Below are 24,280 nucleotides of genomic sequence, written 5' to 3' on the forward strand. Positions count from 1 at the left end.
AAGAAGAAGTTGAAGAACCAGAAAGCTCATACAAGTAGATTTGCAGAGACTCGACCAAGTTCCAGTCAACGTACAGTATTTCCGCGGTCACCTGTCTCACGGATACTCCAAGAATGGCAAATCCCTGCTGCAACGGTTTTTCTGGGCACCGTACGCAAGGCCGAGGGGGCGACTCATCGAGCCTCAAACTGGAGAACCTTCTCCTCCCCACTTGGCCAGTGCTCTGCTCGGGAAGAAACGCGCATTCTCCATTTGTTTCTCTGTTCGATATCAAGCGTCAGAGTGTCATTTTGAGTGGATGAGAAGTGGGCGGCCGATCACCGCTTTGCGTGGGTGGCGAAATCTTGATTTATTTAGTACACGATCTGCGTTGGAAAGGTGTGTCAGTAAAGCACGCGTTAGATGAGGGCGCGAATTCCCCGTTTTGGCATGCAGCCAGGTGTTAAGTTGAGTGAGCTATTGAAACACTTCGTCGGTGACATTCTGCCTCTGAACAACCATTTTATAGAAGAGTGCATGGCACACGTGGATCGTTGGGGGGTCAAAAAAACACGCAATGATGGGAGACTGAAACTCATTTCAAAGATGAGGAATGCGTATTCTTCGATTGCTACGGCACGCCGTCCGGTCTCAAGACGACAAACCTGGAAAGGAATAAAAAAAAGTGGAGGAACTTGTCGACAGTTTGGGAATAGCATCATATAGAAAAGGAAACAAGAGAAAGACATGTTTGTGCTTTTCACGTCACAATATTGACCTCCTTGCCAAAAAGAAACCACATCAGAACCAGAGACATGTCCGCGATGTCCGTGTTCGATTGATTATCAACACTAATGAAGACTATAGCCACCCTTCCCGTGGTTTCCTGCTACGAGGACCGTGGCGTTGTGTATGTTTGTATGTATGCATCTTAGAGTTCTCTCTTTTTGTTTTTGCTCTCTACCGTCCCATCCATCCCGATTCGTTAATGATAAGAGTAAGGAAAGGAGCAAAAGACTGCCTCCTGTGCCGTGGCACCTGTTCTCAGGGCAGTTGATAAAATAAAAAAAAGGGAACACCCCCCCCCCCCAAAAAAAAAAACCCAACAACTCGATGTGAGCCGTTATAGGTACACCGAAGACCCCGCCGAAACTTCAGACCAAACAATGAAAATGCCCACCATGAGGGAATGACGCATCCGAAGCCACCTATTCCAGACTCAATCCCTATCCTCATCCATTTCAGAAGAGCATCCTCGTCCTGACAATTGGATTCGCACTCAGGAAAACATGTGGTCCATGTACCCCTAGTGCACGCCATTTGCCTTTCCGTTCGTGAACTCATCCGATGCCTCCTCCGTGGCGGCCCTCGTCGCCTCGTCCACCGACTGCGCGACGGTAGCCTCGGCCGTCTCGGCCGTCGTGCGAGTCCACTCTTCGAGACGCGCCTTGTCGATGTACTTGCGCAAGATAGAGTCCTCCCACTTCATCGCATCCAGGAGCTTGTCCCTGTAGGACTTCTCCATGGAGGCGAAGCGGCTGTCGAGGTCCTCGACGTAAGCGCCCAGCGCGTCCGATGGTCGGGTTGGCTGGAAGGGATCATCAAGCGTCTCTGTGACAGAATCAGTGTATGAACATGTGTAGGCTGGGGGCCGTGAAAGCGTACGGTATTGGTAGCAGGAAATGAAGGCACTGAACAACGTGGTGCGGGCGAGCTTTTCCTCAACAACAGAGTCGTCCTTCAACTGAGTGTCGTTCAGCTTTGTCCAGTCGTCACGAATGAAACAGCGTCTCCAGATGAGACGCTTGGCCATCTTCAACTCCTCACCCTGGAGAGCGTACGAGGCTGCCACCAGAGCAAGGTAGAATGGATCGGCAATGTCAGCAGCAGTCTCAGGCGAGAGGCTGATGAGCGTGAGCAGATCAATGAGAGACATGACATCCAGAGCTTCATGTCTGAGGAGCCGTCTCATGCTGTTCTCGAAGAGTTGAATCAGTGCCTTCTGCTTCTTCGGGATGTGCAGGCAGTGGTTCTCCATGGCCAGTTGCAGCTCTGCGCTTTCGTCCACAGCCGTTTGAACAGAAGGGAAGACTTGAGCATAGAGCTCGTCTTGAATCTTAATGAGACCCAGCTGGTTGTCGATGGCTTCAATCTGATCTTCAGAGAGTTCCTCAACCTCGGTCTTGGTACGCTTGAATCCGAAGAGATCGGATGAAGGAGGCTTTTGCGATTCGGCCATGAGCGTAAGCTTTCCAAGACTCAGCTCAATCTTCTTGTTCCAAACTTGCTGCTCACGGGTGAGGCCCAGATCAAGAAGCGTCTCTGCTGCGTGATTCATGTCGTCCTCGCCTTGGATATCGTTGATCCAGGAAATCTTGGCGAGTTCAGGCTTTTGTCTGAGGAACTTCGTCCTGAACCCGTGGTTGTCGTATTGGAAATCCAGTACAGCCTGGACGCCGGCGTTGTCTAGCAAAATGTCGTACGTGGGGAAGGCAAAGGCCTCGCCATACTTGTCGAAGTAATCGCCAATCCGCTTCTCCTTCGCCTCGGCCTTTTTGGTGAGTTCACGAGCATCGGCTTGCGATCTTGACACAGTCGCCTCGCTCCTAAGGCTATTGATCTGCTCAATCATGGCTAGAGCCAACGCTTTCCAGCATCGGTGTTTCTCGGCAATGCTAATGCTCTCGTCCCACTTGCCTAGGCGGAGAAGTGCAAGAACCTTGTCGTTGCGGTCCGTGTCGTAGAGCTTTGCAAGATGGTCCGACCACTTCTGAGCCTTCGCATCCTGCTGCGCGGCGTTCCAGCGAGACGCCTCGAGAAGTGAAACAAGATACAGGTCAGTGAGGTTAGCGATCTCCGAGTTGATCTTCTCGAGAAGCACGGGGTCCGGTTGCTTCGATTTGTCCTTGATCTTTTCCTTCGGGGGGTAGTACTGGTCGAGCCACGTGTGACAAAGCTCGAGGAGACGCTTCAAATTGTTGCCAATGTAGTGACACCCAGTCCAGGGTTCAGGGAGGTCGTCGTAGTTCTCGCGCACAATGCCGAAATCCAGCTCCTCATCCTCGAGTCCGTAGAATGAAAGCTTCCTTTGCCGGTATTCCAGAGCCGTCATGAGAGCAACTAGGTTCACCTGCTGAGCCTCGTACATGAGACGAGTAATGTGAACGTCGTCCATGATGTGATCCTTATAAATATACTTGATCACTTCGTAGGCCCAGGCAATGAAGATCTCGAGCCTGCCAACGTCATGAACAAACCAGTGTCTCACACGGTCGACTTCTCCTGCGCTACGGTTGGGGTTAGTCTTCTCGTCCTGGTGGATGAACTCGACAATCTCCGCAATCAGATCCTTCTTGTCGTTGGCAGGTCGTTCATTCGTAAAGGCCTCGTGGCGCTTCCAGAGAACCGTTGAAACCATCATCTTCTCGGCGTGGGAAAGCAATAGCCACCGAGTACGACGGCCCAAGTTGACCTTGGTTGTCTTTAGGTGCAGCATCAACCGCTCAAGAGCGAGGCAGCGAGTGCTAAGGTTGTCTTCCAAAGATGCCGGCAGTGATGAGATGTGCGATGTTGAGGAGCTCATGATTTCTTGGCTAAGCTGCAGCGCAGCTTCCGCCATTTCCTGGTCCGAGAATTGAACACCTTTCCTGACATCGAAAATCAAAGGGGTATCTTGCTTGTTGCCAAAAAAGACGGCCTGTTCAAGCTTGCTCTTTGGTGTGACTTTGGGGGGTTTGTCACTGCCAAATCTGTCGATATCTGTCGTCGTAAGTCGTACAATGCCCGTACCGCGGACCATCAAAACGACTGCTGGGTTCTTCGTCTTTTGGCGACTTCTGGACTCATCGTGGCCGCCGCTGGCCGTCTGCGGCTCCTCGAAACCCGATCCAAGAATCTCTGACTGGTTGTTGTCGGAAAAGTTGATCACATCTTCGTAGGTAGGAGGAATGATGTGGTTGTCCTCCTGGAGTTGGGCGTCTGGCGACTCCGGAGGAACACCAATAGATGCCAAAACCACAGCCTTGTCGAAGATGAGGAATGCCACAAGAGCTGGCCGAGGAAGATGCAGACGAGGCCGGGTGGATTGTACTGGATTCGCAGGGCTGAAGCGTGTCTTGTAGGAGGAAATAGGACGGACCATACCGACCTGCGCTGAAGCTGGCGACATAATGACCTCCACCAAAGAGTAATGCGACTCCTTCTTTCTGGTGAGGCTGACGAGCAGCAGTAGATGCTGCAAGTTGACGTCGGCTGAAGCCATGGCGTCGCTAAGCCTGCTCATCTCCCGGTACTTCTCTTCCAAACCCTTAGGCACGAAAGCGAAGTCAACAACTTCGAAAGTCTCGGGATGGAAGTCGGTTGCTGAGGGGTCAACTTCACGGATGGCCTCGACGATCTCTTCTTGCATGTCTGCCTCCACAATGGTCTCATGATGTCCTCCACGATGAATCTTCCAGGCGTGCAGCCTGCCCTTGAGGGTAGCAGCCACGACGTTCCGTTCGCCGACTCGAGAAGTGCGCTCCGCTCGAACAGCGGCGATGTCTCCCCGCCCGGAAGTTTGTGTCAAAGCATGGCGGATGCTGCCAAAAATTCCACCATTCGTAGATCCCAGGCTCGTACGGAGAAATTGAACCGAAATCATGGGTCTGCCGTGGCCGTCTCGGACGCTCATGTAGGCCAGTCGGCCGCTGCTAAACGCCAGAACGAAGCCGGCGGACTCGGCGTTGGCGATTTGAATAACCTTCTCGCCAGAGAACATGCCCGATATTGAGCCCTCTACGCCATGTCGCTGTTGACGGATAAAGTCTAAAGTCGCGGCACTTGTGATGGATTCCCAGTACGCGATCTTACCACTGACGGGCATAACAACAACCAGGCCGGGTTCGGTCGACGAAGCTGATGGCGACACCAGACAACCCAGCGGGAGAGGCTCTGATGAATGTTTCGAAGGATACGGAAGGGTAAAGGTGAATGTCTCGGGGGATTGAGAAGGGTCCGTGTACGGCCAAACAATCGCGTGAGTATGGCTGAGACTGAGGGCGTAGCGGTTCGAGAAGATGTCGCCGTGTTGCTGGGCTTGACGAGATTGTTAGACACGAAAGCGCGCATTGGAGCAGAGGAATTACCTGAAGCATCTGCGCGGATACGGTCTGGCAGCGCGGGCAGTTTGCTCACGGTGTAAGCATTGTTCGTCGTCTGGCGGATAATCGTTAGCTTGGCGGGGGGTAACGCGAACGCATTTGAACCTACCAAAACAACGCTTCCATCACCCTTGGTTGGCCTATCTCCTCCTTTAGGCTTTTTCGCGCGCACGCTGAGCTCTTTTCTCGGGGTAGGTGTGATGGGGTTCTGGTTCTCGATGCCGTCTTGCCGCACGTCGAGCGTCGCAACCTTGTCAGACTTGACCTCGTACATCTCGGGGCCCGTAGGCGCGGACACATCAGGATTGACGAAGGTCTGCTCGGTCAAGGGAACGCGTTGGCGCTTCGCCTTGGGTTGCTGTGCGAGACTTTCATTGCTGGCCGGTCGCTGTCTTCTTCTGCTTCGCGTAGCCGTAGCCGGCCCGCCCTCGTTCATGGAGGGAGAAAACATGGTGATGTCGAGCGACCGAGCGCGAGTATGTTGATGAGGAAAGGATCGGTCGCCGTGATGCTGGTGATGTTCGTGGATAGGTGGTTGTCGGTCAGAAAAACATTTCGAGGATGGATTCTGTGGCCTAAGGTATTGTTAGGGAAAGCGGAGGCCTGGGGGAGGTGGACGCAGGTGGCAGAGCGGATTTAGCAAATATGTGAGAGTGACGAAGCATCAATCGATTGGGTCTCGTAGAAAAAAACACTAGGTTGCTGCATCTGCCAAGCACGGACCAGCAACACCAGCAGCTTCCTTTCCGGCTGTCTGTCCACTAGCAGTTCTGTGTCAGTCTCCACGGCTGCCGGTGAGCAGCAGGTCAGGGCAGGTGTGCGGGTGTGCAGGCGTGCCAGCTGAGGCGGCGCAAGGAGCAACAGCAGCACGGGGGTACCTGGGAGGTGGTACGTACCTGCTTTTGGGCGGTTCGTTGCTCCCAGCCGACAGGAGAAGAGCTTTGATTGGCCGACTCCGCGATCGAGCTGGAGCCCGCTGAATCGCCGCATTGGAAGAAATAGGACCCTGAAAGTGGAGCCTAATAACCCAAGTCAACAACGTCACTCGGCCCTCGGGAACTCACGGTGGGAACATGGATAGAACGATTGTGATGTCTAGATGCAGAGAGAAATATCCACTATCCATCTAATCATTCTCCCTGAATCGTTTCCCATCGTGACATGCGCTTGTTTTCATCCTTTTGGCATATCCTCCAAAGAACCAAGACTTTCCAGAGCCCGCGAGTCAATCAAGTGCCACACGACTCCGATTCTGGCACCATTCGCTTCGATTCACTCATGTTCCCTGATTCTTTGAGTCCCTGACCCGGAAACGTTTTCAGAGACATAAGAACGATGATTGGTTGCACGGCTTGACGAGCTTGGACAATCAATAGACTTAGTTTAACGACCGTCGTTGAACTCACTTATACCATCTCAAATATCTTTCTCTCCTCAACTCGGGTTGTACTACTCGGCTGCGAGACACAATCTATCTGCACCAGGCCACACATCTCGAGCGAAGGCAGCTGACCTATCGCCTTCAGCTTTCAAATAACGGCGCCAGCAACCCACCTGGATTGAAAGCGCAAGCATACGAAGCGCTACAGGTCCGGTTTCAACTCACTGCAGTTGGTCTTGCTTCATGATAGCTGCTGTGACATCGGCCTCGCCACCCAGCTATCGCCTCGCAGAAGGAGTTTATGCTTGAGTTGCATGTGTCCCAACTTATTGAGACTTACATTCCGAATACAGCTACGTAGCTTGGTTCAAGGCAGACTCGGCCCTCCTACATATTGAGTCAGCTTGGGTTTACGGTGGGCGTAAGAACAGAACCAATCCATGAGCTCTAGACACGATGATGAGCCACACAATACGGACAGCTAAGGCGAGGAAGATGGCCTCTGTCGCGCGGTACTACTCGACCGCAATGGCCATCACCGACCCCCTTGTCAAATACCGCACTCTTGTCTCGACCAATGTCCTCTCCCCGGACCCGGACCAGCACCGACTCGCGATTCATCTGCACAAGCTCTACGGTCGCCTCAAGGACTATGCTCCTGAGGTCGATTACCGCGAGCGCCTCAAAGAGGTCGCCGATATCCCTGAGGCCCGCGACCCAGACGAGGCCGCCGCGACATTGGCCATGCCGAGCCATCCCATCTGGGACAATCCGCTTTTCAAGCACCTCGCCCGCAGGGCAATGCCGACGCCGAAAGACCAGAGTCCTATGGCTCTCGTCCGCGTTATGACGAGCCTTGAGGGCGCCATCACCATCAACTCGCCGAGAGGTCTGTTTCTATCGGGCGAGGTCGGCGTTGGGAAATCCATGTTGATCGACCTCCTGGCACAGGGTCTGCCAACGGAGAAGAAGAAGCGGTGGCACTTTAACACGTTCATGCTGTATACCTTCTCTCAGCTGGAGCGGTTCCGTCAATCTCATCCAGAGCTATCGGGCAATGAGAAGGAGTATTCTATGCTCTGGCTCGCCAAGAAGCTTGTCGAGGAGTCTCCGATTCTGTTCCTGGACGAGTTTCAGCTGCCGGATCGCGCGGCAAGCAAGATTCTCAGTCACCTCTTCATAGCCTTCTTCCACCTCGGTGGCGTTCTGATTGCTTCTTCCAACAGAATGCCCGAGGAGCTCCAGAAGGCAATTGGCGTTGAGTATACTGTTGCACCTACAGATGGATTCCTCAAGAGCCTCTTCCTCGGCGGTGCTCGATCGCGAGGCACTCGCCATAGTCAAAACGACTTTGCCGCGTTCTTGGAAGTCCTTAAAGCCCGCTGTGATTTTTGGCACATGGACGGTGCCACTGACTGGCGGCGTCGCGAAACTGGAGAGAAGATAGCGGTCGAGGCAGCGTCTATCGAGGGAACTGGACTTGCAGAGGCGCCAGTCGAGGCTCAAGGGCACAAGTCTCAAGGGGGTAAGTCACCCTTGTCTTCCAGAGAGGCTCTTAAACAAGATTATATCCTAACACCGCCAGAAACAACCAAACCGGCCAAGTACTTCCTGACCCCTGAGGCCTCCGCCTGGACATCAGAGCTATCAGACCTCCTCTCCAAACCCTGGACACCGGCAACTCTTACAGTCTACGGCCGTACGATCGCGATCCCTCGCCACCGCGACGGCGTCGTCCACTGGAGCTTTGACGACCTCGTCGCGACCTTTGGTCCCGCCGACTACGTGACTATGGCCTCCACCTACCACACCTTCATCGTCGATAACGTCCCGACCATGACGACGCTGCACAAGAACGAGGCCCGCCGCTTCATCACTCTCCTAGACGCCCTATATGAGGCCCGCTGCAAGCTCTTTGTCCGTGCCGAGACGGGGCCTGATGACCTCTTCTTCCCGGACATCCGTGCCGCCCAAGCTGAGGCGGATCTTGCCGCCGCCACGGTCGCCGCCTCCAGGACCGAGACGGGAGAAGAAGTCATAGACTCGGATGCGATCCACTCCGAGACCATAGCCGAAGTCTACCAAGACCAAGCCGCGCCCTTCCGCCCCAACATTTCCTACTACGACACCGAGTTGCCTACCTCCAAATACGACCCGGACCAGGATTCGGATTTTGGCCGTCTTGGCAATGTCAGCAGCGCCACAGGGGCCTCGAGTCCCAACTTTAGCAACACGGCCGGCTTCATCGGCGAGGACGAGCGCTTCGCGTACCGACGCGCCGCGAGCCGACTGTGGGAGCTGTGCAGCGCCGCGTGGCACGCCCGCGGTGTTGAAGGCGGGCCGGCGGAGTGGTGGACGCCTGTCCCGCGCACCGCGCGGCATTGGGAGGATTCAGCGCCGTCGAGGCCGAAGAAGGATGAGCCCCTCCTGCCGCGGCGGCAGACTGATGCCTCCATGGGCCCTTCGAGACCAGTTGACGAGCCGTTCGGAACGGATAAGCTCGTCATTGAAAGGTGGCGGGCCTTGGAGGAGGCGGAGCGGCGGCGCGAGGAGTCGTCTCAGGGGAGATGAGATTGCTGGAAAGAAAAACACAAAAAGGGAGAACCGAGACTCTTGGAGACTCTTCCATATTATGAACCCCAGAGTCGGTCTAGGGGAGTAGTAGCTTGGCTCACCAGCTGGAAGCCTCAGCAGCTAACCGTTGGCACCAAATCTCTCACCAGGGACCGCTGCCGGAGATTTTTGACCACTATTATATTTTCTGCCATGTTGGATTTCCTCAAGTTCGGTTGAAACATACATCACAGCGCATAGCATAGCATTTTGGCGGTGCTGGAACATCTGAGCATACGTCGCATGGAACGACGTCGACGAGACCTTTGAGTCTTTGCATGATAGATATCTTTACAGGACCAGTCTCACCTGGCCATGAATGAAAAAGCCGCAATTGACATCACGAAGTAACAATCAACCTCCCATATATCACTGTGAAACGCCCAGAACTCCAGAATGCTCAAGACAAAACTACTCCCCCTCGGGACCGCTGCTTAGAGAGCCGTGACACCAGGCGTCCACGCCTCGCCGATCCTCCTGATCTCCCCCTCAAACTTCTTGCTCTTGATCACCCTCCCGCCGCGTCCCGACACGGGGGAATGCTCGTCGGGCTCGTAGAACGGGTTCTGCAGCAGCCGCACGTACGCGCTCTGCACGGCCCGGAACACGACCCGCAGCTCCTGCTCCCGCAACCCGACGGAGCCCCGGCCCTTGGCCGCCGCCTCGGCCGCCGCGCTCCCGCCGCCTGCGACCCGGCGCCCGCGCATGTCCACGACGACGACAATCTTGACGCCCGTGTTCGTCTCCCACCCGTACGCGGCGAGGCGCTCGTCGACGGCGTGCAGCATGCCGACCTCGCCCGAGAGGCCCGTCACGCCGGATCCCGCGATGGCGCCGGTGTTGCCCGAGGCGCCGCTGCCGTGGCGGAGCTCGAAGACGTCGAGGGTCGAGGAGAGGAGGAGGGAGAACTGGAGGGGCGTGCGGATCGGCGCGAAGGTGTTTGTGGCGGGGTTGTGGGAGGGGAAGATTTGGATGTGGAGAGGGTTGTTCTGCGATGTGTCGGTTAGCTTGAGGGGGACTACAAAAGACATGGGGACGCGAGAAGGGAGGAGTAGAGTGGGTGGAGGGAAGGGGGATGTAGCCCGAAGCTGCGAGCGCGGGCAGAGGCAGGCGGCGTGAGGTCGGTGACGGAGGGACGGGACGTACGTTGCGGCCGATGATGCCTATGCAGGCGATCGAGGGGATCGCGGCCGCCATTTGTGCACCTTGGTGTATGAAGTGGTCGCCCAGGGCGTGGCTTGTCTCTTGCTGGGCTCGCGGTGGAGGAGGGCGCAATGCGATTGTAGAATGAGCGTTTCGAGGCTGGCCGGATGTCGTTCGTTTCGTGGCAGGTTGGAGATTGGAGAGAGCTGGGGTTAAGGTACCTTTAGCTGGTGTGGGCGGGAGCTTAATTGTTTTTCTGGGTCCCCTTGCTTCGCTCTCGAGTGCCCCGCATCGAAATCAGGGGTCAACGGTCAGCTCGCCAAAGCCATCTACAACCGATGACAATGTTTGAACGTGATTGCTTGTTGACCTGTAAATCAAGATATTTCATTTGTGTCAGACGCTCTCTGAAAATGTAAATCCTGTCTTCAATAATGTATTTTGTACGAATCGGACCTCCATATAAGAAGTGGTGTTACACGCAAACCAAACCGTTACTCCAGCTTTCATTTGAGAAAGCATCGAAGCCAGACCCTCTGCAGAGCTTCCAAGCCCATCGCAGTAAAAAAGAAGCGCCTTGCAAAAGCCCCAAGAATACACATGGAAACACATTAGTAGCCCCTCAGCAGCATGGCGGCCCGCCTCAGGCAATCTCCTCCTCTGTCACCCTCTCCGTGTCCTCCAACCCCCTTAGCATCTCCTCGATCTCGCTCGGGTCCGTGATGCCCCAGACGCCGCCGCCCTTGACTGAGTCCTTGCCCCTCATTCCCACCTCTTTGCCGACCAGATTCCGCCCGACCTTGCCGGGCCCGATGCCAATCCACCGTCTCACCTTCTCTTCTTGGTCGAGGTACTTGATGCTATCCCACCACCGCACCGTCTCCAGACACTGCCGCGCCAGGAGGTCCTTGACATCCGCTTTACTCTCGAACGGCCGCGCGCTCACGTTGCTCACGCACGGTAACCTCCCGGGGAATGTGATAATGTCTTCCCCTTCACGCCCCTTGACGCGGCTCTTTTTCGACAAAATATTCTTCATCACCCCGACGGCGGGCTTCATGAGCGGGCTGTGGAACGGGCTGTCGCTGTTTAGCCTCACGGCGCGGGGGTCGTGGCCGAGGAACTGCCGCACGTGCGCCGAGAGGGTCTTGATGCGCTCAATGTTGCCGCTCAACACGATTTGGTTCTTGCTGTTGATATTAGCGATCAGCACTTGCTCAATGGGCGGCACATCCTCGGAGCTTTCGCTCTTGGACCCGGCGCTTGAGTGGCCCACAAAGTCGTGGATCGCCGCGATCAGCGGGCCTAGGTACTCGGGTTCCGTAACGATGGCCACCATGCCGTACTCGCCGCCGTACTCCTCGACAGCGCGCCGCGTCGCTTCCGCCATTGCCTCGGCCCGCTTCCGCACCAGGTACAGGCTGTCCTCGAACTCGAGGTAGCCGCCGGCCACCAGCGCGGCGAACTCGCCGAGCGAGTGACCCAGCGTGACGTCGACTCGCTGGGAGACGTCGAAGTTGAACTCGCGCTCGAGGATGCGGAGGATAAGAATCGAGGTCGCCATGATGGCCGGCTGCGCGTTGGGCGTCCTAGTCAGCAGCTTGCTGGGGCCCTCGGCGATGATATCGGAGAGCTTGTAGCCCATGTAATGGTCGATCTCCTCGATGATGGGCTTCGCCGTCCGCGGGAAGGCCTCGAGCCATGGCGTTATCATGCCAACCTTTTGCACTCCTTGGCCTGCGGCGGGTGGTACACACATGTCAGCTCTCCGCATTTCACTACTCGTCCGCCGTTCAAGCCGGCGCTGCGGATTTCACGAACCTGGGAAGAAGAGCGCCGTCCGCGGCCGCTTCCCTGTTGACGAGGAGGAAGCATATCGTCGACCCGATGCGAAACCTATGTTGCTCGTTGCAGCGCGCGTGCGGCCGAGGCAGACGAGCCCATCGGCCCACGCGGCCGCCCCTCGGCGGATGGCGTGGTGGGCTCCGGGAGCTGCAGTCATGGCCCAAGGGGAGAGAAGCGCCAGCCAATTGCGAGCTGGGGCAGCTAGATGATCGCAATCATGGAGGTTGTCCTCTTGACGTAGGGAAGGCAAGAAATCGCAAGCGTTCTAGAAGCAGGTATGGAAGAGAATTAAAGGCAGGAGGAGTCTGCAGGTTTGCGCCCGGTTCGAGGGTGTGAAATGCGTCACACACGAGAGTTCATGCACCGCCCGCGCGCGGCAATGTCTTATGCCTTTTTTAGGAGGGGGAAAAGAGAACGTGGTGCGCACTGTTGGAGGAGCGGTAGGTATGCAAGTCGAACCATGACGCCCAGGCCCGTCTGGTGACGCCAATCAATGGCGGTTGCACTTTAGTGGCCGCGCCTAGCCGAGTATCCCGAGGCCGGGAGATTGAACACTCGAATCGCTGGGGGCATGGAGTAACCCCGCGATTGGCAAACTGCTCTCCAGCGCTCTTCACAGGTGAGTTTCTGGTTCCGCTGCGCCGGGAGTGGGGACGTTGGGGGCGGCGATGGATTGGATCTCCCTCAGGGACCAGGGGCCAATTGCCGCTGAGTCGCCGACATGCGTGCTGGACATTGAATGCCACCTCGGCTCATCCATCTTCAACGGGGCACGGCTTCCTGCAATACCGCTATCTGCCTCTGTGGCTTGCCTGTCACGTTCTTGACGTATGCTTCGTAAATGTCCGCTAGCCTGTGCAGACCGCAAAAGACTGGCATCGCTAGTCTCCCGCTAGCCGTTGAAACTAGACTCCCGTGAGCATGTGAATCCCTCAAACAACGTCTTTGGACAGCTTAGACGATGCTCATTATTTTATATCTGCTGCACCATGTTTTGTCTAACACCGCGTCTCTACACCGCCCTTGCTCACTGTTAGGTATTTGACACCCTTGTATGGCTTCACACCCTCTCCCAGGCCTTTGCTCTTGCGTGGGTCGATCATGATGCTTTCCACCTTGAGTCCGCTCGGCAGCCACCCCTTGACCGAGAAGCTGACCGACGCTGAACTTGGCATCAGCATCTTGTTCTGCGCCACCTTCTTCGCATCCTTCTCGTCGTCCGCGCCCTCGGTCGTCTTCTTTGCTTGGACCGGGCTGCTCTGGTACGGCTCGTCGTAGCCATATGCCTTCCCGAACCCGAATCCATTCGGATCAAGTTCGTCCTCGTCGTCGTCCACCAGCTGTCCCACTACGGTACACCTAAGACCGAAGTAGGACGTACCGGAAGATAGCTCCTTCGTAGGGATGTGCCACTCAAGAACCCTTTCACTGGGATTGAAGCTAGCGTCTCCTTTGCTGGGCCGTACCTCTGACAGGTTCCTAACCTCGGCCGGTAGCGGTACCGTAACCACAAGATCCTCCATGAGTGGTGATGACGGGGTACCGGGATGGGGTCCTCCGAACCCTCGTCCTGCTCCGCCGCCACCTCGTCCGTACTGGCTTGCTGCTGAGGGGCCACTTGCTCCCAATACCCTGTTCACATGCAGTCGAACCTCAAAGTCGGAGCCCAGAGCGCCGAGGCCTGTCTTCATTTCGATGTTGACTGGCAGTTTGAGGTTGTTCGAGCTCAAGCTACCGCTCTTACCGTTGGTGAACGGCAGTAGGTCGACCTCGTAGCTGGCCAAGATGAACCGGCCGTCTGGCGGTATAAAGCTGAGCTCGCCCGGCCGCTCTTTCCACCGTGCCAAACGTACACACGGGTGAAATACAGGCAGGTCCATGAAGCCCGCCAAGTTGTGCTTTCCAGATGGACTCGTCAAGGTCATGACAATGTCGGGCATGCCAGACACTTTGCACGTGAAGGCTATCGTTCCGTTTGCGAATGCAGCCAGAGGTCTCCCTGAGGGCGCGAGCGTGACTGTTAAGGTCTCGACGATGTCTGCGTACATCTCGTTGGACGTATGCCGCACGTTGGCTCTGCGCCAGGGTAACGCTGGGGTATTTTGGGCGATCAGCGACGGCGTGCTCGAGTTGGCGAAACCCGGGCCAAAGTTACCGGGTTTCCTACAGTCGTTCGTCAGTCCTGTCTTTCTTCTGGTGGCACGGTGTCCCTCACCCCGGCAAATTGATGCTACCTAGCAGCTTGCCCACCCAGCCCTCCACATCCACCAAGTCCCTTAGCGCGTTCGGTTCCGTCGTGCTGATGGTTCCGGCGTCGCACATCTCATTGAGTAGCTGCGCGACAACATCGTAGTTGCTCTCGATCTTGTGCGCCAGCAAGGGGGCGCCGAGGAACTCCTCGAAGACGTCGATGATGCGGTGGATGAACTCGAGGACGAGGAGGGGCTCGATCTCGGACGACGAGGTCGCCAGGAACAGGAGGTTGGCGTGTTTGAGGCTGAAGACGAGCGTCGGCGGGTTCGTGTTGGGCAGGTAGATCAGGTTCGGTCGCGGCGCGGGGTGTTCTAGGTAGAGGGGTAGGAGGTGCTGCGCCGACAGCGGGCGAGAGGTGTACGTATGTGACAGGATGGCATGGCTGCGCGGTGTCAGTCATGAGAGTGTAGGATTCTTGTAATGCATGTAACTGACTTGTGCTCATCGTAAATGTGTAGCGCCTCAATAACGCCGTTCATTGTTCAAGTCGGCATCGGAGGCTGCGCCGTGGTTGTCGGAGGTGGTGGGGGAGAGGTTCCTGCCGGTGACAGCACGTCAGTGTCGGTGCTTGAGCTCCCGAGCCATTTGAGGGACCACACAACCCGCCCGCCCCGAAAGGGCGCGCCGCTCATGCCCACCCGATGATGGTATGAAATGTTATTGCAGGGGGGACGGCTCAGCCCAGCCAATCAGGTGCACCACAGCCCTGCCGTTGTGCAAAGCTTCCAGACCATACACCAGTCGAATGTCGCAAGCAACCTGTCGCAAAAGTACCTGACGTTCAATCTACAATAACTGAGAGTCCAACATTTAGAAGCCGTCATCATGCTCGGAGGAGGTGACAAGATCCCGAGTGTGGGCACCCTCGACAAGCCCGAGAACCTCGACCAGCTCCTGCGCGAGGACCGTGGCGATGATTGCACATCGTGCAGAGTAGTTGGTAAGGACCCCCAAGCCTGCTGCGATCGAAGGCTGTCACGATACTAATGCGATGCTCCCACGAACAGGAGGCGGCGCATTCCTCGGTCTTGCAGCATACAACTACCTCACAGGCATGGGCCACCTCGAACGGCAACGTGCGGCGATCCTCAAATCCGGCTCAATGTTCGGCATGAGAAGCCGCAAGCTGGGCGTTGCCAGCATCTCGATGGGCCTGGCCTACCTCGGACTGTGGAGGTTGTTCCGGTAAAGGGACCGCAGGGAAGGGAGAACGAGCCCAATCAACAAAAAAAACACCACTCAAACGATTATACCGTTGCCGCCGCTGAAACCGTAGAGCCATGCAATGAGCTGTCAACACGGCTGCCGACCGCCTCAGAGAACTCGCTGCGGAGCGAACGAGGCCTGCTAGCCCGTCAGATTCCGGTCGTAGGAAAGATCTGAAGGACACGTTTTGGAAAATGGTTCTGTCGAGTTTGGGTGACGAAACTGGGATCACTTCAGACAGGATGCTCGCGCTGTTACCCGTCAACGTGGTGGCTCAACCGAGCATTCGGCTTCGGCTCAAAAGAGGCTGGAATAATACTGTACAATACTGTCACCTTAAAAGCGAAAATACCATTGAAGGAATGTTTGTTCAAGACTCAAACGTCTATCCAAATTAGTGTGTATTGAAACTCGGAGTATTGTGAAGTTTGCAAATTCGTAGATGCTGGTGTTGTTATCCATGAACCACAAGCTCCAATCTGCCCCTCCAAAGCTTCACCAAAAATTCTTTGCACCCAGCCAATCTTGACCTCACCAAACCACTAAACCACCACGCAACACCCCAACCACTGCGATTGAAACCCCGAAACCGCTGAACCGAGTCTATCGAATATACCGAGTAAACCTGAACCCGTGAAATCAACCTCCAAGGCATCACCGACGCACCACCCCGCGGCCTCGTCGCCGTCTTTACTACAAAAAAATGCCCATCACAATCCTCGCCCCGAGGGGCACACCGTCACACCACAAGCCCGCACGCTTTACCGCTGCCGCCGACTCGGATTCGGATTCTGATGGCGGCGCCGATATCGAGGGAGATATCCCCATGCGCCCGGCGAAGCGCGCCCGCGGCGACAACTACGAGATCGTCACACCGGGTGAGATCATCACTGACGACCCCCAGTGGATGAGGTTCGTCCGCCCTCCTCTCGACCGACCCCCCTTCTACTTTCGCCATTTCTCCTCCCATGCATGTGCTCTACAACCGAACCACGGAGACTAACAAACGAACCAGAGGCCACGGAACCTACATTACCCCCACGACGACAGAAATCGTCTCCTCCGTCGCCGGCACCGTAACCCGCACCAACAAGCTCCTCTCCGTCCGCCCCCTCCGCGCCCGCTACACCCCCGAGATCGGCGACCTGGTCGTCGGCCGCATCGTCGAGGTCCAGGCGAAGCGCTGGCGCGTCGACGTCGGCTCCTCGCAGCTCGCCATCCTCCAGATTTCCGCCATCAACCTCCCCGGCGGCATCCTCCGCAAGCGCACCGACACGGACGAGTTGCAGATCCGGTCCTTCTTCGCGGAGGGCGACCTGGTGGTGGCCGAGGTCCAGCAGCTGCACCAGGACGGCGCCGCCAGCCTGCACACGCGCTCCCTCAAGTACGGCAAGCTGCGCAACGGCGTCTTCGTCGCCGTCACGGGCACCGGCGGCGGCGGCGGCGTCGTGCGGGCCAAGAGGCAGCAGTGGGTCATGGATGCGGCGCGGGGCGCGAGTAAGGTGCACGTCACGCTGGGCGTCAACGGCTTCATCTGGATCAGCAAGCACGTCGAGAGCGACGTGCCCGAGAGCGTGGGGCTCAACCGCATGGAGGAGAGCGTCAGCGCCAACGTCTACTCGAGCCAGAACGACCGGATCGACAACGAGACGATGCGCGAGATCGCGCGGATACGCAGCGTCATCCTGGCACTGGTGGAGAACGGGCTGAGGGTCGAGGAGGACATGGTTGTCAGGGGGTACAAGGAGGCGGTCGAGATGGGGCTGGAGAGTGTTGACGACGACATTTACCTTGGCGGCGAGAGGGGGAAGCGACTTGCCGAGGCTCTGCTGAGGGAGTAGTAGCTGCGTCACCGTAGAAGTCGAAGGTCAAAAGGACATGTTTGTGAAAATAAGACGCCTTTGATAGATAAGACTCTAATAGATACCAAAAAGGGGAGGGGCTTCGTATCAACCCGTCAAAAGAGACCCTGAATCGCCAGACATTAGAAACGCTATGCAATGTGTATCTACAGGCCGTGTGATGCAGCCATGGTATCAAGGAAAAAATTTGTCCAACAGCATGGGATATCCGCTCCTACGAGGTCTCGACCAGCTCCGCGCCAGCAAAGTAGCCCTTATTCTCGATGACGCCCCGGTCTTTGACAAACGCAGTGTACTTGACCACCCACTCCGGAGTAAGGTCACCCTCGAGACCGTCTTCGCCCTCGACGGGGTCGGCGAGGACGCCGGCGCCCTGCAGACCATGGCCAAGGAGGTCGCGGAGGGTGCCGCGGGGGAGGATATCGGTACAGTCGGTGTGAACGAGCAGCTCGACACCCTCCGTCTTGGCCAGCGTGACCAGCGTGGGCGGCACGCTGCAGCAGTCCTTGATGTTGATCTGGTCGACGGCCGGGCGGACGCTGACCTTTTTGATAAACTTAGCCAGCTTCTCCGTGCCAAACTCGGAAATGCCGAGGGCCTTGACCTCGCCCCGGTTGTACAAATTCTCCAGCACCGTCCACGTCGCGACCTCCTCTTCGATGTTGCCTTGGGAGGCGTTGCGCTTGTCGGCCTCCCATTCGCAGTCGCCCTCGAAGGACATACCGGGGAAGGACGCGATAAGCAGATCTATCGTCGTGACGCCCAGCTCCTTTCGCACGAGGCTCAGAGCATCCTGCACATACTGGGCACGGTCGTGTGCAGGGGCGTTGGGCAGAAAAAACAGCTTGACGGTAATATCGTAGTTATCGGGCTCTTCTTGCAGGCCAGAGTAGGACCAATCTATGCGCGGGATGTATAGGGCGTCGTTTTCACGGGCAGTCCACACGTCGATGCGAGGCCGGCCTGAAGAATTACGGGAAAAGCCATTCGAGTGTCCGTTCAGGGCGCCATTCCCGTTAACGGGCTCGTCGTCAATAGGCGAGGACTCCTCGACGGGCGAGTAGTCCTGCTGGGCAGCAAGGAAGTTGCTTCGCAACGAGTTGGTAAGTTCGAGGTTCGATCTATAGGCACCCGGTTTACGGATAATGGAGGGGCCGCCGGAGACAATATTTCTGTAGGTGGTGGGGGTCACCAATCAGCATCAGAGCGCGAAAACGAGTCTTGTGCGAAAAATGAGAATGGGAGGCGACACAAACCCGGTGGAAAGGATGAGTTTCGTCATGACGATGGTTGTGGTAGTGGTAGAAGAAGTTTGGTGAGTTTGGCCGAAGATCAGACGTGATAGCCCAGTAGACTGTGATTACGTTGTAAAGGGTCCTGATTGCGCAAAGCTGGTGAGGCTGTCCCCGTCTTCTTCAGCACTTTTTTTCTGTTTGGCGCTGGTTATTTTTTTTATGCCGTTTGGAGGGGTTGATTAACAATCCGAGTCTGGGCGGCGCCGATAAGGATAGGTACGGTCCGCTCGGGATTCACAGATGAGACAGGGTAATTAATAATGGCCGGCGCACAGCATGCGGGATGTCAGCTTGTGTGCCGAAAAGTCTAAACCGGAGTTAAAGGGCGTGGGAGAGTCGTAACATGCAACGGTGAGGTGCAGGCGAGGAGGGGGTTCGAGTTCTGGAAGGACGAGAAATGTTCCGGGATTCGGAGGTGGATCGATAATGGTGTTTGTTTCGTTTTGTTGGTCAAGATGAACAAGGACAGCGGAAGAGGGAAACGGAGAGAAAGGCGGAAAGGTTGCGGAAGGCTGGACTTGGTCCCTTTTTCAAGAAGTTGGAACTGCCCGAGAAAATCGACTCGAACCCGTCTGAGTGACAAAATGCATGACTGAATCGAGTCGGCACCAGCATATTCGTCGCTTTTCCTCGTCGTAGCGGCATTCACTTGGCCATCATCCCACCTTCCACCCCTCCATTCCCGCTGTAAACTCGGCAGGAGCGCGATTCCGAGGGGAAGGTCAATGGTGCATGGTGGGGTGTCGCCCATCGCGTCAGCGGCCTGAAGGGGATTTGTCTGCGCATCTCGCAGAGCGCCTCGCCGAAGCCCCCACTGTCTGCAACCTATGAGATGCCGTTGTCGGCATGAATCGCTGGATGCCTCTGCTCGGCTGCTCGACTCAGGCCCAACAGCGCCGTCGGCACGTCGAGGGGACCGATGTGAGGCACACAAAGACAAGCAGCCACCGAAGCACAAGCTTTGTTCTGCAACCAGGGGCGTGTGCACAAGACCTTTGGTTGGCGAAGGGAGCCAATCCCCATAGTGTGTCAGCGTGTCGAAACGCCCTAGAGGGCCCCATCAAGCTCCCAAAGCCCGCTGTTGACAGGTGCCCGGCTTCTGATGTTGAGGTAGTCACGACTGTATGGTGAGGTGAGGTGAGGTGAGTTGCCTGAGGACACCACTGCGGCAAAGCGCACCTGCCACCAAATCTGGACACCTTGAGCTTGCCAGCCTGACGTGACCAAGGGGCATCACCACACACGACATCCCATAGTTCGTCGCCAACCGCAGTCCACAGCTCGGTCTGCTCTGCTACACTACCGCAGCGAACGCATCCCACAGCATCGGTCTGAGGTCCACAACACTTATCCGGTCCAAACCGTCAATCTCTCCTCTCGTCCACCTCGTTGTGGTGATGTGAAAGCATCATCATGGCTATCCAGTACGCTCCCTCATCACCATCTTTGTCGGTGCATACAAGCAAGAAAGCTAAACGATGATATAGCTACCTCATTCTTCTCTCTCGCCAGGGCAAAGTGGTACGCATCATCCCCCGTCATCCAAGAAACTCCTCCGCGAGCATTCCCTTGTTAACAGCATCTCTTTTGCAGCGCCTCGCAAAGTGGTTCACCACCCTGTCGCCGAAGGAAAAAGCCAAGATCGTCAAGGACGTCTCTCAGTTGGTTCTCGCCCGTAGAACCCGCATGTGCAACTTCCTCGAGTACAAGGGTCAGTTACCAATGAAGCCCGGCATCATCATAGCCGAGCATCGCCTGACATTTTTCCATGCAGATTCCAAGATCGTTTACCGCAGATATGCCTCGCTGTTCTTCATCGCCGGCGCCGCCTCGGACGACAATGAGCTGATCACCCTCGAAATCATCCACCGATACGTCGAGCAGATGGACAAGTACTACGGCAACGTGTGCGAGCTGGATATCATCTTCTCTTTCACCAAAGCCTATTACATCTTGGACGAGCTGTTGTTGGCCGGAGAACTGCAAGAAAGCAGTAAAAAGAACGTGCTGCGATGTATATCTCAGCAGGACTCGCTCGAGGATATGGAGGTACGTTTAGCTAATGCTTGATTCCTTTTCGATCTACCTGTCTTCAAGACGATGAATTGCGGCTGCGCCATTGGCGAAGTCTTGAGCTGACCGTATTTCCTTCCCTGCTCCAGGTCGAGGACGAGGTTACGAAGATTATGTAACCCTCCTCCAATGTGTACCTACCCATTAGATTGCGACGCGATGCCCGAAACCAACGAGCCTCGGACTCAATCTACGACATGTTTATACGTGTTGCACTGGATGTGCATGGCATGGCTTTGGCGAGTCTTTTGGCTAATGGGCGCTCTACCACGTACGCAGGAAACGGAACAGATCACGTCGTCTCTCAAGAAGGTCGGCATTCTCTGAAAAGGCACAACCGACCGGTGACGGGTGCCAGACAGATGCATGGCATGCCAGGAGAAGAGGAGGCCGACACGCGACGAAGACGAGACGCGGCGCCTGCGCGGATATGGATGGAGTGGCCCAGGTGGCCTTTTGTGTGCATAGATCTTGGAAGGTGGAAAACCACCCTCTCCCATATCAAGAGAAGAACATAGAGCGGTGCGGGTTGCGCAGTCGCATCCACGAGGCCCGTCGGCTCTGAGTTTCCCTCCGTCCAGAGACGGCGTAGAAGCCAGACACGGGCCAAGGTGGGCGACGGCACTCGAGAAGCACTGCGCTCCACACCCAAAGCCGTAACAATGAACTAATAGACGAAATTTACGACTACAAAGAGGGACCTCCAATTCTTCATGTTGCCAGAGACAGTATGAAGTCATGTCGCGATACGGGCTACCATACTGCGTACTCCAAGCCCGCTCGTGGCCCCTTGACGGCATCTCATTCGCTTGGAGATTACCGTCTGCGTGCCCCCCCGTGTGCGGCGTGGATTCGACAGAGTTGACGAGCGGCCCACTCGTCCTCCAAAGGAGTCGGGACGAAAGGGGGCCCCTCCAACAAGCAAGGAAACTGACAGGGACTGGACCCCGACTTCCCAAGCGGCCCCCCGCGAATCCGGTGCCAAGGACGACGCAGACTGTCGAGCAAGATACGCTTTGTCACAGGCTCCCCGGCGGCCCCATCCACTATCGGTTGCTATCTTGAGACTGGACCGCCCTCAAGATTGCCTTACGGCAGCTGCTGCAGCTTTTACGTGGGACTGGGGCGGGGACCTTGTCATACGGACACGGGGAACGCACCGGCAGACCCAGGGACCCATCAGCCAGCAGCGACAGCACTAAGTGATGTAGGTAGCAGCACCCAGCCAGCAGCCAACGGACCACGCACCACAGACCACGCACCCCAGGGAAGGCGTCACCTCATGCCAGCACCCAGCAGCGAGACACACCGCACACCTGCCGAGAGCTGCGACAGCAGCACCCGGCTGCCAACTCCCTTCCCGCTCGCTCCCGCTTCTTCGCGCTTTAAACTCACGGCGTCACCCCATTCCTCTCTCCTTCTACCCCTCCGTCTCTCCCGTATCCATATCGTCGTCCAACTTCCCAACACGCCCCATCAGAACATCCGTCGTTTAGTAATGTCTGTCGACCAGATCACCTACTAGGCGCATCGCGTCTAGTCTCCGTTCATCCATCCGAACCGAACTGATCTACAGGGTCGAGTCGCTCCTTGCCTTATCTAGAGCAGGCACAGGCTCCGGCTTCCATCGAAACACAGACAGCAACTCTCTCTCCATCACCAGCCCATCCATCATTTCTCGCGACACATCACCTGCGCCTTATCGCGTCTCTGGTTTCGCTTTACCACGCCTCTGACCCCGAGTCACCGCCTTTCCAATACCCCTAGTCACCCCTATCCCAATCTGGCGCGACTACCAACTCCCGTGACATCATTCGACACGTTCGCACTCCGGAACCCGACAGCTCCATCACAACAACTTAATCGCAGCGCGATACCGGCGATAAGCTCGCTGCAACCCCTAGATCATCAGCTAGAGCGCCCTTGATTTGGACACCAATTTCCCGGCGGTCTACGAATGCCTGCATCCCCAACCTTCACCTCATCCCCGTCACTATAGCCTGGTCCAGGTCATTCAAGATGAAGGTGCGCTTCTTCTGCTGTTGACAGCAGGCAGCAATGCGTCGCATTCAATCCCGCGGCACCCTGCTAACCCAGCTCGCAGTATTTACCGCTGCAAGATTTCGATGCCGTCACTGGCGCTCTCAACTTCAACACCCCTGATTGCAATGTCACTGGTGGATGCGATCTGTATACAACGAAGTCGACCGGTTCCGACAAAAAACTATACAAGAACATCGACAAGGACCTAAGCTCACAACATGCTGCGCTGCTGAAACTGGGCGCCAGCTTGTCCCCGCCAGACCGCGAAGCCATGCTGGCAACGTCCCCCAATATGCAAATGTTCTCGCACTCGAGCGCGTTTGGTCCCCTGTCGGAGCTCTCAAGTCGCCGCACGTTTGCCTATCTGATCGCGACGCTGAACGCGAGTCATCAGCACTACGACTTCTCGCACGTCTTGAGACCCGGCGACTTCAAGAAGGAGAGGAATTTGCGGCGGGTGATGGGAAACCTGGACTCGATCCTGCAGAATGTCAGACCGCATGTCGAGGCTCGCCCAATCGAGCAGGCCACATCTTCGGAGACCAAGCCGGTGTGGGGCCCACACTGCTGGTCCAAGATCGATAAGGAGATGCGCCTGAATGAGTGTACCGTCTTCAGCTACAACCCTGATGTCGACCCATTTGAGGAGGACGAGTCTGCAATCTGGGCCGCTCATTACTTCTTCTTCAACCGCGCATTGAAGCGAGTCGCCTATCTCTACGTGCGAGTCGTCCCTGTCGTTTCCTCACAATCACCGCGCCTGCAACCGACGCTTTCCGGTTCTGTAAAGCGGACGCGGAGTACCCATTTTGATGCATCGGGTGCAAACAAGCGCGCGAAGTACTGGCTCGGTAACCGTGACGCTGAGCTCGTGGCGCCCGACGAAGACGACGAGCAAAGCGACGGCTTCCTCTGGAATCGGGGTGCCGACGGTGACTTGGTCCCGTTTTCTGACGATGACTACACTGAAGAGCGCTTCTTCTACGACGAAGAAGAAGACGACGAGACCGATTCCGACCCGAAGAGTCCGGTACGGCGCATGAGCGAGGACGTCGTGGCCCACATGGAGATCTAAAGAGGACCACTCCACACTGGCGCATGACTTGTTCTCGCTTCCCCGTTTCATCACCGTGAGGAGCGGATGGGTCTCTCGTTTCTCTCATGTTATCAGAGCCATTATGACGAAACGGAGTCATTGATTCAACACCACTTATCAGAGCCTGCAAGGATTGCTCTCTACACCCGCTGAGTCACAACAACCCCACACAGGTGAAGTTGTCACGGCCAGCTCGCGACATGGGCACCATTCAACGGCTCACTGTCAATGAATTCTTTTTTTGTTTCTGTTCGAGTAATTACTTCAGTTTTATTGAGTATTGATGAGTTTCGTTTCCTTCTCATTTTTCTTGTCGTTCAAATCTGTACGCTGGCGACGAGCTTTTTGCC

General features: G+C 56.3%; 10 protein-coding genes across 10 annotated transcripts; 5 read left to right on the top strand and 5 right to left on the bottom strand.

Annotated features, from left to right (window-relative positions):
• Positions 1-1,285: 1,285 nt before the first annotated feature.
• On the bottom strand, positions 1,286-5,571 carry ColSpa_12743 (nucleoporin NUP133; the record flags this gene model as incomplete). The annotated part of the gene is made up of 2 exons (XM_049278955.1): positions 1,286-5,055; positions 5,106-5,571. The coding sequence occupies 2 exons, from the start codon at positions 5,569-5,571 to the stop codon at positions 1,286-1,288; spliced, it is 4,236 nt and encodes a 1,411-aa protein (XP_049134912.1).
• A 1,458-nt stretch (positions 5,572-7,029) lies between these two features.
• ColSpa_12744 (AFG1-like ATPase) lies at positions 7,030-9,072 on the top strand (the record flags this gene model as incomplete). Its single annotated transcript, XM_049278956.1, has 2 exons — positions 7,030-8,026; positions 8,087-9,072. The coding sequence occupies 2 exons, from the start codon at positions 7,030-7,032 to the stop codon at positions 9,070-9,072; spliced, it is 1,983 nt and encodes a 660-aa protein (XP_049134913.1).
• Positions 9,073-9,548: 476 nt separating this feature from the next.
• Positions 9,549-10,311, bottom strand: ColSpa_12745 (trafficking protein particle complex subunit 6B; the record flags this gene model as incomplete). Its single annotated transcript, XM_049278957.1, has 2 exons — positions 9,549-10,103; positions 10,261-10,311. The coding sequence occupies 2 exons, from the start codon at positions 10,309-10,311 to the stop codon at positions 9,549-9,551; spliced, it is 606 nt and encodes a 201-aa protein (XP_049134914.1).
• A 589-nt stretch (positions 10,312-10,900) lies between these two features.
• On the bottom strand, positions 10,901-12,259 carry ColSpa_12746 (malonyl CoA-acyl carrier protein transacylase; the record flags this gene model as incomplete). The annotated part of the gene is made up of 2 exons (XM_049278958.1): positions 10,901-11,994; positions 12,079-12,259. The coding sequence occupies 2 exons, from the start codon at positions 12,257-12,259 to the stop codon at positions 10,901-10,903; spliced, it is 1,275 nt and encodes a 424-aa protein (XP_049134915.1).
• Positions 12,260-13,100: 841 nt separating this feature from the next.
• ColSpa_12747 (AP-3 complex subunit mu-1) lies at positions 13,101-14,834 on the bottom strand (the record flags this gene model as incomplete). The annotated part of the gene is made up of 3 exons (XM_049278959.1): positions 13,101-14,265; positions 14,318-14,737; positions 14,791-14,834. 3 exons carry the CDS (start codon positions 14,832-14,834, stop codon positions 13,101-13,103), a joined length of 1,629 nt encoding a protein of 542 aa, XP_049134916.1.
• A 346-nt stretch (positions 14,835-15,180) lies between these two features.
• ColSpa_12748 (uncharacterized protein) lies at positions 15,181-15,544 on the top strand (the record flags this gene model as incomplete). The annotated part of the gene is made up of 2 exons (XM_049278960.1): positions 15,181-15,295; positions 15,363-15,544. The coding sequence occupies 2 exons, from the start codon at positions 15,181-15,183 to the stop codon at positions 15,542-15,544; spliced, it is 297 nt and encodes a 98-aa protein (XP_049134917.1).
• A 720-nt stretch (positions 15,545-16,264) lies between these two features.
• Positions 16,265-17,402, top strand: ColSpa_12749 (exosome complex component rrp4; the record flags this gene model as incomplete). The annotated part of the gene is made up of 2 exons (XM_049278961.1): positions 16,265-16,473; positions 16,577-17,402. 2 exons carry the CDS (start codon positions 16,265-16,267, stop codon positions 17,400-17,402), a joined length of 1,035 nt encoding a protein of 344 aa, XP_049134918.1.
• ColSpa_12750 (putative glutamate--tRNA ligase, cytoplasmic) lies at positions 16,301-18,705 on the bottom strand (the record flags this gene model as incomplete). The annotated part of the gene is made up of 4 exons (XM_049278962.1): positions 16,301-16,540; positions 16,593-17,405; positions 17,653-18,595; positions 18,680-18,705. 4 exons carry the CDS (start codon positions 18,703-18,705, stop codon positions 16,301-16,303), a joined length of 2,022 nt encoding a protein of 673 aa, XP_049134919.1.
• Positions 18,706-20,131: 1,426 nt separating this feature from the next.
• ColSpa_12751 (AP-1 complex subunit sigma-1) lies at positions 20,132-20,910 on the top strand (the record flags this gene model as incomplete). Its single annotated transcript, XM_049278963.1, has 4 exons — positions 20,132-20,142; positions 20,206-20,239; positions 20,312-20,767; positions 20,881-20,910. The coding sequence occupies 4 exons, from the start codon at positions 20,132-20,134 to the stop codon at positions 20,908-20,910; spliced, it is 531 nt and encodes a 176-aa protein (XP_049134920.1).
• A 1,900-nt stretch (positions 20,911-22,810) lies between these two features.
• Positions 22,811-23,909, top strand: ColSpa_12752 (required for respiratory growth protein 9, mitochondrial; the record flags this gene model as incomplete). The annotated part of the gene is made up of 2 exons (XM_049278964.1): positions 22,811-22,816; positions 22,896-23,909. 2 exons carry the CDS (start codon positions 22,811-22,813, stop codon positions 23,907-23,909), a joined length of 1,020 nt encoding a protein of 339 aa, XP_049134921.1.
• Positions 23,910-24,280: the final 371 nt, after the last annotated feature.

Source organism: Colletotrichum spaethianum (assembly GCF_022836535.1).
Source record: "Colletotrichum spaethianum MAFF 239500 DNA, contig72, whole genome shotgun sequence".
NCBI classification, from domain to species: Eukaryota; Fungi; Ascomycota; class Sordariomycetes; order Glomerellales; family Glomerellaceae; genus Colletotrichum; species Colletotrichum spaethianum.